Genomic DNA, 16,204 nt, shown 5'->3' with positions numbered 1-16,204 from the left:
AACAATGCCTCGCCCACAGCAGAAAATCATTACGTATTTGATGAATGTTGAAAAATGTCAAGCCAAATTCATAGATGGGACAAGAACAGCTTTACTTTTCTGTTCATCAGTTGTTTGTTTTGATGTTAAAGTTACAAAAAGACCAGCTCTTTCCTTATGGGTCTCTGAAAATGAAGAAACACAGTGGCTCAGCAGTGCAGATGAACAGTTGCAAACTCATGTTGCAATTCAATCTTCAAGTGAGAAAACTAAAGACTTTACTCATGGGCACCAATAGCTTTGGAGGATCTTAAAGTAGAATATTGAATTTTAGAATATGCTAATGACTGACTCACATTGTAGATGGGTAAACAGTTTATATAAAATAAAATTAGGACAGATGTCCTTCATCCTCATTGTTGCTTTTGGAACATTTATCCCTCCCTCCTTAAATCCCCTCCCTAACTTTGAGTCACATTCCACCAGACATTACCACTCAGATTCATTTTTCATTATTATTACCTTTGAACTCTAAAATCATTTTGTCTCATTTCTTTTTTTTCCCCACACTTAAGATTTTTTTGATGATTAAAAAATTGCCTATATTTAAGGTGTACAATATGATGTTTTGATATTGTATACATTGTACAATGATTACCACAGTTCACATATCCATCACCTCATGTAGTTACTTTTTTATTGTGGGTACATTTAAGATCCACTCTCTTAGCAATTTGAAGTATACAATACATTATTATTAACTATAGCTATCATGGTGTACATTTGATCAGTAAAACTAATTCATCATATAACTGAAATTTTGTACCCTTTGACCAAAATCCCCCCATTTCCCCCCAGAGCCCCTGGTAACTGCCTTCCTACTCTGTTCCTATGAGTTTGACTTCTTCAGATTGCACATATAAATACTGAGATCATGAAGTCTTTGTCTTTCTGTGTCTGACTTGTTTCACTTCGCATAATGCCCTCTAGCTTCGTCCATGTTATCACAGATTTCCTTCTTTTTAGGGTTAAATAATATTGCATTGTGTGTGTATATTTACATATGCACACACCACACTTTGTTTATCCATTTATCTGTCCACCAACACTTGGGTTGTTTCCGTATCTTGGCTCCTGTGAATGATGCTGCAATGAACATGGGAAGCGGATACCTCGACAAGGTGAATTTCCTTTGGGTTTATACCTGGAAGAGAGATTGCCGGATCATACAGTAGTTATATTTTCAGCTTATTGAGGAACTTCCATACTGTTTTCCATTGTGGCTATACCAATTTTCAATGCCACCAACAGTGTACAGGGGTTCCTTTTGCCCCTTTGTCTCCCTTCTTGAAGGTTTCAGCTCCTGACTCACTGATACTGACTTCTTCAACACTACTCCTCTTGTTATTTTTGGTGGTCTCAGCATTCACATGGATCATCTTTCCTATACCTTGGTCTCTGACCTCCACTCCTCCAGTAAGTCTGCCCTCACTCTACTTCCAAACTCCATGGTCATACCCGAGACCTGCCATTACCAATACCTACAAACCCTCCATAATTTCAATCTCAAACATCCTGCTTTCTATCTCTTTCCTTTGAATGTATACTTCCTTCAATTATTTGGTGCCCCCAGGATCTACAAGCCATTACTAACATTTCGCTGTCTTTTACCTCCGTGATACCCTCATTCTTTCCTTATGCCACTTAAACAGTGACTTGTACACACAGTCAGCTAATCACCTTGCCCCTCTCTCTCATCATCCTTGCATGGCAAAGCCCAACCCTGATTAGGTACAACTGCCCTCCCAGTCTGAGCCTGGATTTTTGCAGCTGAGCATGGCAATTGGTCTCACTTTAAGTTACTGACCCCAGTGGGCCCTGAGTGCTGCAGAGCTGTCACATCCATTTCCCTGTTCACTCTCCCTCCCTCCTGGATGTCCATGATATACCTCCTCCCCTCTCTCCAGTTTTCTAGTCCTTCTTTCTCATTCTCATGTCCAGTTAATCACCTTGATTTCAATTTTACTGAGAAAAAAAAAAAATCAATGAGAAGAGAACTCCTCACGCTCCCACCACCACATCTCCCCATCTCCCTGCATCTATGTTCACTTCTTGTCTCCTCTGCTGTATTTTAAGTCACCGTTTAAGGCTGGCCACTTCCACAGGGTCCTGAATCCCATCCCCTCTCAAAAACTCAAGGGCATTACTTTAGCAATCCTCTCCTTCTGTGCTATATCATCTCTTATTTTCCTCTCTACTAGATTATCCTCCACCAGCATTTAAACATGCTATAGTTTCTCTCATCTTAAAACATTTCTTGAACCTATAGATTGAAAGACCCCTAAGAGACGTGTACATCAGATGCCATATCTAGGTTTATTTGGATCCTAACTTAAATGAGACAACTACCTTGCCTCTCTTAAAACACTGACTGAACATTCTGTGACCTTATAGAGTTATTATTTTTAGGTGTTATTTTTTAGGGATACATATTGAAATATTTATAATTTTAAAATATCCCTTCAACTCCATACCTGCTTCCAGATACTGCCCTATTTATCTGTGCTCCGTTGCAGCAACTCCCCAATCTCAGTTAAGCTCCCTTCACTCAGGTTTTTACCTCCCATCATGCCATTGAAACTGCTCTTTTTAAGGTCACCCACGACTTTCACAGCTGCTAAATCAAATGGCTAATTAGTTTTTATCTCAGAAGCATTTGACTGAGTTGATGATTCTGTTCTCCTTGGAATACATTCTTCTTTTGGCTTCCAGGACACTGCTCTCTCTTGTTTTTTTTTCTATATACCTCTGATTGCTCCTTTCTAGTCTCCTTTTCTGATTCTTTCTTTTCTTCCTGATCTCTTAATGCTGGAGTGCCCAAGGGCTCTGTCTTTGGTCTTCTTTTTACCTATATTTTCATTCAGTTTTTTGGTGATTTCATCCATTGATGTGGTTTTACATAATTTCTATGATACCCAAATAGAAATCTCTGGTCTAAACAACTCTCCCAAATTTCAGACTCGTAAAACACTGCCCACTTGATATTACCATCTGGATGTCTAGTAGGCATTGCAAACTTGACACATCCCAAACTGAACTCCTGATCTTTCCCTCCAAACCTGCCTTACCTGCAGCCTTACTCATCTCAGAAAATGGCGACTCCATTCTTACAGTTGCAGACCAGAGATCTGGGAGTCCTTCTGACTCCTCTCTTTCTCTCATACCCCACATGCAATCCATCACAAAGTTCAATTGGCCTTTTGAATATCTACAAACTCCAGCCATTTTCAGCATCTCCACTGCTACCACCCTGATCCATGGCACCGTCCTCACTGTTGTTGGGCTCCCTGTTTTTGCACCTTGTCCTTTCGGTCTACTTTCAGAGCAGCAGCCAGATTGATTCTTTTTAAATAAATCAGATAATACCATTCCCCGGAAGGCTTTTGATCTCACTCCAATGAAAAGACAAAGTCTTTTTGATGGCCTACAGCGCCCTACATGATCTGGCTCCCAGGACCTCTCAGACTTCTCCCACATTTCCTGCCCCTCACTGCTTCAGCTCCAGCCACACACTGGCCCCCTTGATTCCTCAGACACAGCAGGTGCACCCTCTCCTCAGGGTCATTACACAGCTGGTCCCAGACATCAACATGGCTCTCGCTCACGTGCTTCAAACATTTGCCCAAGTATGTCCTCAATGAGGCCATCCCTGACACCTCCCCTCATCTCTAATTGTGACCCCACTGCTGAGATGTTGCTTTCCTCTTCCCTGTATTCTTTTCCCCCATAGTCTTCATTATTACCACCTAACATACTATACGTTTTACTTTCTTTTTTTTTTTTTAAGTTTCCCTCTTTCTGCTCTAGAATGTAAGCATGAGGAGAGCAGAAATTTCTGCCTGGTCAGTTCACTGCTATATCCCTAGCATCTAGAACTATCCCTGAGACATAGACAACAATCAATAAATACTTGTGGAATAAATGCACATTGTGTTTCTAAATTCTTTTAAACGTATTAATAGGCAAGCTCACTCTTGAACTTACAGTTTTTAAGCCCTTAAGTTATTTTTTAATTCGGTACTAATAAATTAATTAAACTGTCTTTTAAATAGCAAATTAATCTTTCTGCTCTTAGATATATTAATAGGCAAGCTCACTCTTGAACTTACAGTTTTTAAGCCCTTAAGTTATTTTTTAATTTGGTACTAATAAATTAATTAAACTGTCTTTTAAACAGCAAATTAATCTTTCTGCTCTTAGATACATTTCATTTGCCAGTTTACAGATGTGACTACACACTTATAACAGCGCAGCTTCTACATCTTGCCCCTTAGAAAAACCCACTTGCATGACATGCATACTTTTAGAGGCTTGCAATTGCTGTTGGAACATTTGCAGGCCAATTAGTGCTCATTTAATTTGCAATTACATTACCAAAAGTTAATCTTAAATAATAATCAATGACAAATTATCTCACAAAAATAGAAATTGTTCCAGTGTTTGGGGATGCTAGAGTACATACTTGCTTTTGAAGAGTAATTTGTCCTTCCTATGACACCAAATATAGTTGGCTACTTTTTATTCCCCTGTCATCATTAAAATTTGGTGATATACTGCCCTGTATATTAACACTGCAAGACCCACCCCCTCCAATTCAGGTCCTATAACTTTCATTAGATACTTGAGATGATTCCCATGACCTACACAATTAGACTTCAAACTGACTGCCAGGTTCAGCTGAGCTGTATTCTGATTTGTGAATAAATACTTGCTAGAGACAAATTCTCATAGAGTTCAGTGCCCATCGCTTGATGAGCTCTTTTAGGAAAGTTCTAGAGTCAAGACACAGGGAATTCTTCCAGCTTGTAGGTTTTTATCCCTGTGGCTACATTCACAAATGAATTCACACCTTATAACCACTGATAGCAACTCTCCCGATTCTTCTCGGTCAAAAAACAACAAAAAATTAAATATATGTTAAAGGTCTTATTTTAGAAAAGAGCGTATGCTTTTAGAAAATCCTGGATTTGAAGTGGTCAAATAAAACTTTGGGTGAATGGGAGAAGATACAGCTTTGAATAACTTAAAACCTGACTTGTTGAGTTTTGGGATTTTTGTCAGACTAAGGCTCTTTCTCCATCAACTCTAGAGTTGGGACACTGTTTAGTGTGGCTCTGAACTCAACAAGTATTTGTTCTAAGCTCTTGCATAGCTCTATGTGCTAAATAGANTGTTGAGTTTTGGGATTTTTGTCAGACTAAGGCTCTTTCTCCATCAACTCTAGAGTTGGGACACTGTTTAGTGTGGCTCTGAACTCAACAAGTATTTGTTCTAAGCTCTTGCATAGCTCTATGTGCTAAATAGACTAGTGATTAAAAGTTAAAGATGATGCATTTATCCTAAGATTTTATTTTTCTTCCTCTTGAGATCCCCCTAAAAAGATGAGAAAGGGATTTTTAATATGCAAACATCTGCAAGGATGAAGAGGACATATCCATGGTCTGGAGAGCTACAGAAATCCGGATGAAAAAAGCAGAAGAGAAGGAAGGTGAAACTTAGTGTACTCCTAGGGAGCAGACAGTCAGAGACAGCTTTCTTGCCCTACAGAGGCGCCTTGGCCGTACAGCAGTGACCTACACAATTAGACTTCAAACTGACTGCCAGGTTCAGCTGAGCTGTATTCTGATTTGTGAATAAATACTTGCTAGAGACAAATTCTCATAGAGTTCAGTGCCCATCGCTTGATGAGCTCTTTTAGGAAAGTTCTAGAGTCAAGACACAGGGAATTCTTCCAGCTTGTAGGTTTTTATCCCTGTGGCTACATTCACAAATGAATTCACACCTTATAACCACTGATAGCAACTCTCCCGATTCTTCTCGGTCAAAAAACAACAAAAAATTAAATATATGTTAAAGGTCTTATTTTAGAAAAGAGCGTATGCTTTTAGAAAATCCTGGATTTGAAGTGGTCAAATAAAACTTTGGGTGAATGGGAGAAGATACAGCTTTGAATAACTTAAAACCTGACTTGTTGAGTTTTGGGATTTTTGTCAGACTAAGGCTCTTTCTCCATCAACTCTAGAGTTGGGAGACTGTTTAGTGTGGCTCTGAACTCAACAAGTATTTGTTCTAAGCTCTTGCATAGCTCTATGTGCTAAATAGGCTAGTGATTAAAAGTTAAAGATGATGCATTTATCCTAAGATTTTATTTTTCTTCCTCTTGAGATCCCCCTAAAAAGATGAGAAAGGGATTTTTAATATGCAAACATCTGCAAGGATGAAGAGGACATATCCATGGTCTGGAGAGCTACAGAAATCTGGATGAAAAAAGCAGAAGAGAAGGAAGGCGAAACTTAGTGTACTCCTAGGGAGCAGACAGTCAGAGACAGCTTTCTTGCCCTACAGAGGCTCTGAGGGGCATGGGGCTCAGAGGTGATGGGTGTGGTATGTGTCCATAGTGAGACATGGGGCTAAAAACAGAAGGATTAACTGAAGGTCTATATCTGAAGACATTAACCCTCTACCCCATTCATGCAAAATGCCAGCAGCCAAGTACCTGACCTCTAACCAGGAAATTTGAAGTATTTTTTTCAGAAGAAGTTGAAAAACTCTAAAACAAAAACATACACATTCTGGCATTTAAAGGTCCAACAACATAATGGCCAACTCCCTACACAAGTGCCCTAAAGCAAAGTCTGCCAGCGAAAAAGCTTGCTCTTAAGTAGGAATGTGCAACCGGGGATCACCAGTCAGAGAAAGCTTCTAACATGGAAGGTTGAGACAAGATAAACAAATGGGGGAAATGAACCTGGAGGAGTCAAAGACATTGCAGAGAACAGAAAAGAATCTTCAACAAAGCAATAATTAGTGACCTGAGATAAATCTGAGAAGACATTTTATCCCTATATCTAATGACAATAATTATAATAATAGTATTTATTGAGAACACACTGTTGAATCAGCTACTGTTCAACAAACTTGGGATAGGAAACAGAGGCACACAAAGTTTAAGTGACTGATAGTGCAGAAGCCGAGATTCAAACCCAGATAGTCTGAGTTTAAAATTCACGTTTCTAAACACAGTGGTGTGCTTCCTCAAATGTGCTATTTAAAAATGGAAAAGAGCACAAGAAAGCACTCTTCAGAACATGTCTGTGCATTTAACAAATACATACTCAGAGCTTTCTGTTGGCTAAGTACCAGTCTAGGTGCCAAAAATATGGCAAAGAATAGAATGGGCAAGGTCCCAGCTCTCATCAAGCTAAAATTTCAAAAGTCAATAGAAGAGATAGAAAACAGTCAAGAAATTCTACCAGATGATTTAATAAAAGACACAGGAGAAAATTAGGAGAAATGATAAAAATGTATTTCAGGGATCCAGGAGTTTTCTTTTCCACTTACTAAGAATTCCGGAGAAGAATCAGAGAAAATGAGAGGAAAAAGTTATCCCAGAAACAATGCAAGAAAACTTCCTAGAGCTGAAGAGCCCAGGTCTCCACACTGACAGAGCCCCTCACAGTAAAAGGAAAAAATACCCTATCAAGGTGCACCTTCATGAAATCTCACACCAGGGATAAAGAGAATGTCATAGTAAAAATAAGTCAAAGACCAAAGAACAAGAATTTGAATGGCATTGAATTTGAACTTATCAAAAGCAACACCAGGTGCTGGAATTCAATAAGATAAAGCCTTTAAATTCTGAAGAAAAGTGATTTGCAACCTGAAATTTTATAGCCAGTTAAAGTATCAATTAAATGTAAGGGTAGAAGAAAAGAACTTAGAAAATATCCCCCTCATACAACCTTTCTAAGAAATTACTTGAAAATGTGCTCCAGTGAAACAAGAGAGAAAATCAAGAAAGAAGATGACTCAGGATTTGAGAAGAGACTCCCACTGGGGAGAGAGGGTATATTCTTCTAAGAAGCTGGAACTTCATTCTACAGACATTGGATAAGCCACAGTTTCAAGCTGGAAAGCAATATAAAAAGATCCATGTTTTATAAAGGATATTCTTTCCTAAGTCTGAAGGTGGGATTCGTGGAAGATTTCTGAGAGACCAGTCAGGAAGTTTTTGCAAAACTCAGGTGAAATGTAATTCAGACCTAACCTAAGCTGGTAACAATGAGAACCATCACTGTAGACATACAAACAGCTAGGCTCACATCAGATCAGAGGGTCTAGCGCTGTTGCATTTTACTGTAAATATTCACGGCATAAATGTCGGGCATGGGCAAGTGAGAGTCCATGAGGACACTGAAGCTTCAAGCTCTGGAAGTTGATATATGGAAGACAGGAAAAACAGAAATACCAGTCGGCTTGGAGGGAAGAATCATTTCATTTGAGATATTGTGAGTGGAGAGGTGGTGCTACATTCACTGGAAGTGTAAAGGAGCTCCTACCTTCCTTTCTGATAACACTCAGAGTGTCTCATTAAAACTGCAGATCACTGCAAGGGAGGATAAATGAAGAAAAAGAAACAGGACAAGAGAGGAAAGAGAGGGAGGAGAGAAGGAAGAGGAGGGATAGAAGGAAAAGCAGAGGGAGGGGAAAAGAGGCAGTTATTCCGCGTTAGACCCTGTACGTGCTGAATTACAGTGGAGCTCCACAGAGAACTTTTGGAGGAACTGCTTAATGGATACTTGGAACCATATCAAGTGATTCATGCCAGTGGGCGGGTAAGCTGGCCCAAGTAGGTTCTAATTTGGGCTGTAAGCAGCCTTAAATCTGAGATGAGGTTGGAAAAGTAGGAAAGGGCCAGATCTGCAGGACTTTAAAGGGCACGACAGGAAGAGTAGATGTTATTCATGGTACACTGGGAAGTCACTGCAAGGTTTTAAGCAGGTGAGTGACATTACTCAATTCATATGTTATGATTACTCTGGCTGCTACGTGGAGAACAGATTGGAAGGGAGTAAGAGTGGACAAGAGACTATGCAACAAGCGATGATGTTAGCTTGCACTAGAAAGTTTATATTGGAGATGCGAATACGTGCGTTTGAGAATCTTTTAGAGTTTGAATCCATAGATTTCTTGCTAGGTTAAATGTTGATGGGGCAGTGGTGGTGATGAAACCTAACATGTTGGAGGGATTCTAAGGTTCCTAGTTTGAGCAACTAAGTGGGAGTGCCACTTACTATAATGGGGGACAATGGAGGAGCAGGTGGGGGTGGGGCGGGTTATCAAAAGCTAAGTTTTTAATGGTCCTGTTAAATTGGAGATGCCTGTGAGGCATCCAGGTGGAGATGTCAAGTAAGCAATTGGATTTGCAAGTCAAGGTCTGGACTGGAGCTGTGTTTGATGGGATTTTTGCTTTCACCTTGAGCTCAGATAAACTCCAAATTGGGGCATGGAGGGGAATTAGCATTTATTGAGCACCTACTATATGCCAAGTACCCATTGTGTTACAGATGTTTTTGTTATAAGGCTTAGGCCCATTTTCCAACAACTGCTTTCTCCATGCCTGCCCAAGCACCCTCCCAGTTCAGCCCAAGTAGGACCCAACTTGAGGCAGACACTGCAACAAACCTTGGAATCACTTCCTCCGTCTGAGATTCCTAACAAGTCCCTGGAGGGTTACTGCACTGGGATCTGTGTTCAAAGACTCCAACTGAAGTTGAGAACTAAAGATAAGGGCTAGCTCCTGAAACACTGAAGCTGAGAACTTGAAGCCCAAATTAGAATTATGGCTCCACCCTTGGTTTGCTGAGTGTCTTTGGACACAACATGTCTTGTATCTTTGTCTGAATTTTAGTTATCTGCCTGTGTCATAAAAATGCTTTGAGAATTGAGACAAGCTTCGGAATCACTCTGTAGAGCATCTTGAATGATGCAGATTTCCCAGCCCCACCATCAGAGATTATAATTCAGTTGGTCTGGGGTGTGGCTCAGTCTGTGTTGTATGTGATTCTGATACAGGTCTAGAGTGGTACCTGGACCAGAAACATTGATTTATAGAGTGGTGAGCTGCCAGTTTTCCCCAAATATCTGCCTCAATGATATTTTCACCATTTAAACCACTATGGCAGTTTTAAAATAAGGCAACAAACTCTTGACGCTCTTCCATTAAGAGGTGGGCTGTATGTCTCCTGTCCTTGAGTTTGCTAGTTCTCTCAGGATCTGGCTGCGAGAAGCAAAAGCCATGTCAGCAGTCTCAGCTGAGCTCAGCCTTTGAGTCATCTCAGCCTTGGCAGCAGACATGCCAGTGAAGAACCTGTACATGATCCCAGCCCCTCTCATTGAGTCACCCCAGCTGGGTCTTCCCAGCTGAGCCCCAGACATCACAGAGCAGAGACAATTCATCCCCACTACACCCTATTCAAATTCTTGATCCACAAAAGCTATGCTTATACACCGAAAAGATTGTTTTATACCACTTAGTTTTGGAGTGTTTTGGAATGGTTACTAAAGTGTTTTCTCAAGAAATGTCTATTAAAATGCAAGCACATCATTTGGAAGGATAAATTCTTTCAGATGAACATACACTATCAGTGTATCTAGCAGATGGCAAGGCAGGAAAAATGAGCCAAGAGATGCTCTCTTGTTTCACTGACATGAAAGCATCACTGGGTAAAGAGACACATAAGTTGCTTCCAGAAAACTGGAAGCAGAAAGATGGCCAAACCTTGTAGATAGTACGGCTAAAACAGAAAGAGATGCCTTCAAAGGACAGATGAGGCAGAGGAGTGACATCCAGTTTCATTCACTTCACAGCTGTGCTTAAGTCTGGCTCTAAAATCCCCCCACTCTAACTGCCAGGTTGTTCAATTATGCCAGTTTCCCAAATGCATTCGCCTAATGTTAAAAATCACATGGAGGGGCCGGCCTGTGGCGCACTCGGGAGAGTGTGGCGCTGGGAGCACAGCGACGCTCCCGCCGTGGGTTCGGATCCTATATAGGAATGGCCAGTGCACTCACTGGCTGAGCATGGTGCGGACGACACCACACCAAGGGTTGCGATCCCCTTACCAGTCACGAAAAAGACAAAAAAAAAAAAAAAATCACATGATTAACATGTTCCTCAATCATTAGGGGATTTTCTATTGCTTATCCAGGCAAAGCCGAGCCTGAAAGTACTGGAGTCACGGCTCATGAGCAGAAAGGGGCTGACAGTTGGGAAACACCCATCCACTATTGAGGTGCTGCTCATCAGGAACAAGCTAGGTTTACTAATAATAGACAAACAGACTTGAAAGATGCAGGCGAGGGTGTAAAAGAAGACAAAGGTACTTACCAGGAGAAGGATGGTCTTGGTAGCTCTGGACTCAGGGGAGGACCTGGAGGAGACATTGGTCTTGTGAATGTGTCGCATCCGCTGCTTGTGCCTGTACAGGACCAAAACCATGGAGCTGCTGGCCCAGAGCATGAGCACCAGACAAAACACATCAGGGAATGACAGCAATGCTGCATACAGCCAGTCTGCAGTTATATCATGACGAACAGAAGAACAGTATTGAAAATCTTTTGTATTTGTGATGTTCTTTTTGCTCAATTTCCCAGTCACATACATAGGAAAAATGACATTTATTAGTATTTGCAGGATCCAGCACAGGAAAATAGACGGGCTGACATACTTGTGAATTTTCATTTTGAGCTCTGCCCACCTGGAATTTCTGGAACTGATCATAATGGCCTGGAAGACACTCAAGAGGCAGGTGCTGCCAATGGACACACCTCTGAATACAGAACTAAATAGCACACGCAACACACTTCCCTCACAGGAGTCACAGTTCTGCAGTGAGAAGGGGGTTAGTACATGAGGCTCGTGTTTGTAAAAACCCATGTTCTGGCACATTCTGGCAGCTTTGACCCTTGAGAATGTAAATCCTAGCTAAGTCCAATTACAGCAATGTGGAGGAAGAAACTGTAAACATTGGAATTCACTTAATAATCAGATACCATTAATTATATTAAATATTTAAAAATATGATTACTGCCTATAAGGAATATTTAATTGATAAACTATAAAATGAGGGGGATGTCAGGTTAAATATTCATGGTCTTCTTTGAGCTATTAATGACGCAGGTAAAAATGATGGACCAAGACATGGGGCAGAGAATGTCACACTAAAAGCCATGAATTAATTCTACTTTGGTAACTACCACTAACACCTACGTTGTTCCCAGCCTTGCCACAGTCCCTTCCACTGTTTTCAGAAGTGATGTGAATCTCATCTCAGCTTGTTAATATTAAATACTTAAGTTTTCTTTCCATGAATACATTTACAATCTTCTAAAGAAACTGGGAGGAAGTTGTTCTCGGTCACGAATTCACGACATATCTGGTTGTGACTCCCAAGTTCTGCATCATTAGGAGATTTTCATGACACTGGTGTTGATCCATATTGGTGAACAGCTTATCAGTCCCCAAACCCTAGTCCCCACTGAGGCTGACAGCAACCTGGGCCCCTCTGAGTCTGTTCCATTTTATTTCTCTTGCCTCTTGAGACCCTTCAATAGTTATATGGCATCACTTTCCAGAGTAAAATTGACATCCATCTCTGATTCCAAGAGTTAGCATAAATTGTGATGGATAGAATAAAATGTCTGCAGAAATAATATTTGTATTGATAAATACTGGAATCCAAGCAACAAAAATAGGAGCTCCTTGTAATATATTGACTTAGAAGCCTAATATCTCCCCTTAGACCGGTGGCTACAGGTAAAGAAGTCAGATTACATAGTCAATAGCAGAAAGGAGCAGATCATCTCCCCACTACTCTCAGGCCTGTTTGACTTTCTGGACAAGGACTACAAGGCCCTAATTGCTCACCACCTCCCTTGTTCTGTTCTCTGCCTCCCAGGGATGTATCTTATACCAGTGTTACTGCCCTGCCACCCAAAGGCCTGGAGAACCTGAAGGAATTGATAGCAAAAAACACTTGGAATCTTAAGAAACTTCCACTTTCCTTGAGTTTCCTTCACCTTACTCGAGCTGACCTTTCTTATCCAAGCCACTGCTGTGCTTTCAAGAATCAGAAGAAAATCAGAGGGTAAGTGGCAGGGGCCTGGAATAAATGACAAAAGACGTTGGTGGAAGTTGAATTAATTTCTTGGTTTGGGGAAGAAGTTTCATGGTTTTAAAACCAGGTGGAGAAGAATTGTAAGCATAAGAAACCGGGAACCCATGGGACACAAAGATTCTGTGGACTCAGGGTGGTTGCAGGTAGAAATAAGGCCACTGTTGCTGGATGGCAGTAGGGAAGGAGAGGTAACAGGATATGATGTGGGAGAGGCAGGTATGAGCAGATCATGTAGAATCTTGTAGAGGTTACATGAACATGATTTCTGACCTCCAGACACAAAACATTTTAGATGCTACAACCACATGAGGACAAACTTACAAACAACTTGAACAATTGGATTACCTGATCAGTTTGTGCCTTGCAAATGTCATAGCTCACTGTCACATGCATATGAGCTTTGAGATCAGCTGGGTTTATGCCCCAGCTCTGCCAGTTTCTGTGTTACCTCAGCCTAGTTAGCTACCTCGAGCCTTTGAGAATAGAGATCGTAAGCTATCATTCATGGGGATTTTGAGAACATTAAATGAGAAACTGAATAGAAAACACCTGGTATGGAACGGCTGGAATATTATAAGTTCTCAATAAATATGAGCTGTGGTATATGGGTTGAATATCCCATATCTGAAACACTTGGGACCAGAAGTGCTTCGGATATTGGATTTTTTCTGGTTTGGGGATACTTGCATATACATCATGAGATATCTTGGGGATGGGACCCAAGTCTAAACACAAAATTCATTAATGTTTCATATACACGTTATGTACATAGGCTGAAGATAATTTTACACAATGTTTTTAATAATTTTGTGCATGAAACAGATGTGGAGTTTTCCACTTGTGGCATCATGTCTTGNCCACACCAAGGGTTGCGATCCCCTTACCAGTCACGAAAAAGACAAAAAAAAAAAAAAAATCACATGGAGATCATATAGTAACAAGCCCCAGGGTAATTCTTACAACCAGGCAAGATTGAGAAATGCCGAATTATAGAATTTTTTAGTTAAATACAGAACTAAATAGCACACGCAACACACTTCCCTCACAGGAGTCACAGTTCTGCAGTGAGAAGGGGGTTAGTACATGAGGCTCGTGTTTGTAAAAACCCATGTTCTGGCACATTCTGGCAGCTTTGACCCTTGAGAATGTAAATCCTAGCTAAGTCCAATTACAGCAATGTGGAGGAAGAAACTGTAAACATTGGAATTCACTTAATAATCAGATACCATTAATTATATTAAATATTTAAAAATATGATTACTGCCTATAAGGAATATTTAATTGATAAACTATAAAATGAGGGGGATGTCAGGTTAAATATTCATGGTCTTCTTTGAGCTATTAATGACGCAGGTAAAAATGATGGACCAAGACATGGGGCAGAGAATGTCACACTAAAAGCCATGAATTAATTCTACTTTGGTAACTACCACTAACACCTACGTTGTTCCCAGCCTTGCCACAGTCCCTTCCACTGTTTTCAGAAGTGATGTGAATCTCATCTCAGCTTGTTAATATTAAATACTTAAGTTTTCGTTCCACGAATACATTTACAATCTTCTAAAGAAACTGGGAGGAAGTTGTTCTCGGTCACGAATTCACGACATATCTGGTTGTGACTCCCAAGTTCTGCATCATTAGGAGATTTTCATGACACTGGTGTTGATCCATATTGGTGAACAGCTTATCAGTCCCCAAACCCTAGTCCCCACTGAGGCTGACAGCAACCTGGGCCCCTCTGAGTCTGTTCCATTTTATTTCTCTTGCCTCTTGAGACCCTTCAATAGTTATATGGCATCACTTTCCAGAGTAAAATTGACATCCATCTCTGATTCCAAGAGTTAGCATAAATTGTGATGGATAGAATAAAATGTCTGCAGAAATAATATTTGTATTGATAAATACTGGAATCCAAGCAACAAAAATAGGAGCTCCTTGTAATATATTGACTTAGAAGCCTAATATCTCCCCTTAGACCGGTGGCTACAGGTAAAGAAGTCAGATTACATAGTCAATAGCAGAAAGGAGCAGATCATCTCCCCACTACTCTCAGGCCTGTTTGACTTTCTGGACAAGGACTACAAGGCCCTAATTGCTCACCACCTCCCTTGTTCTGTTCTCTGCCTCCCAGGGATGTATCTTATACCAGTGTTACTGCCCTGCCACCCAAAGGCCTGGAGAACCTGAAGGAATTGATAGCAAAAAACACTTGGAATCTTAAGAAACTTCCACTTTCCTTGAGTTTCCTTCACCTTACTCGAGCTGACCTTTCTTATCCAAGCCACTGCTGTGCTTTCAAGAATCAGAAGAAAATCAGAGGGTAAGTGGCAGGGGCCTGGAATAAATGACAAAAGACGTTGGTGGAAGTTGAATTAATTTCTTGGTTTGGGGAAGAAGTTTCATGGTTTTAAAACCAGGTGGAGAAGAATTGTAAGCATAAGAAACCGGGAACCCATGGGACACAAAGATTCTGTGGACTCAGGGTGGTTGCAGGTAGAAATAAGGCCACTGTTGCTGGATGGCAGTAGGGAAGGAGAGGTAACAGGATATGATGTGGGAGAGGCAGGTATGAGCAGATCATGTAGAATCTTGTAGAGGTTACATGAACGTGATTTCTGACCTCCAGACACAAAACATTTTAGATGCTACAACCACATGAGGACAAACTTACAAACAACTTGAACAATTGGATTACCTGACCAGTTTGTGCCTTGCAAATGTCATAGCTCACTGTCACATGCATATGAGCTTTGAAATCAGCTGGGTTTATGCCCCAGCTCTGCCAGTTTGTGTGTTACCTCAGCCTAGTTAGCTACCTCGAGCCTTTGAGAATAGAGATCGTAAGCTATCATTCATGGGGATTTTGAGAACATTAAATGAGAAACTGAATAGAAAACACCTGGTATGGAATGGCTGGAATATTATAAGTTCTCAATAAATATGAGCTGTGTTATATGGGTTGAATATCCCGTATCTGAAACACTTGGGACCAAAAGTGCTTCGGATATTGGATTTTTTCTGGTTTGGGAATACTTGCATATACATCATGAGATATCTTGGGGATAGGACCCAAGTCTAAACACAAAATTCATTAATGTTTCATATACACATTATATACATAGACTGAAGATAATTTTACACAATATTTTTAATAATTTTGTGCATGAAACAGATGTGGAGTTTTCCACTTGTGGCATCATGTCTTG

The 16,204-nt window shown here is 40.6% G+C and overlaps 1 protein-coding gene across 1 annotated transcript in view; it reads left to right on the top strand.

Annotated features, from left to right (window-relative positions):
- TSHR (thyroid stimulating hormone receptor) overlaps positions 1 to 16,204 on the top strand; it is a 55,409-nt gene that overhangs the window by 35,410 nt on the left and 3,795 nt on the right. Inside the window, exon 6 of the mRNA XM_008591561.1 lies at positions 12,780 to 12,968. Coding sequence (XP_008589783.1) covers positions 12,780 to 12,968 — 189 coding nt within the window. The remainder of the gene's footprint in view (positions 1 to 12,779; positions 12,969 to 16,204) is intronic.

The sequence above is a fragment of the Galeopterus variegatus genome, unplaced genomic scaffold (genome assembly GCF_000696425.1).
Source record: "Galeopterus variegatus unplaced genomic scaffold, G_variegatus-3.0.2 Scaffold7035, whole genome shotgun sequence".
In the NCBI taxonomy this organism is placed as follows: Eukaryota; Metazoa; Chordata; class Mammalia; order Dermoptera; family Cynocephalidae; genus Galeopterus; species Galeopterus variegatus.
Note: the sequence above shows the minus strand (reverse complement) of the source record. Positions and strands in the feature narration are given on the sequence as shown.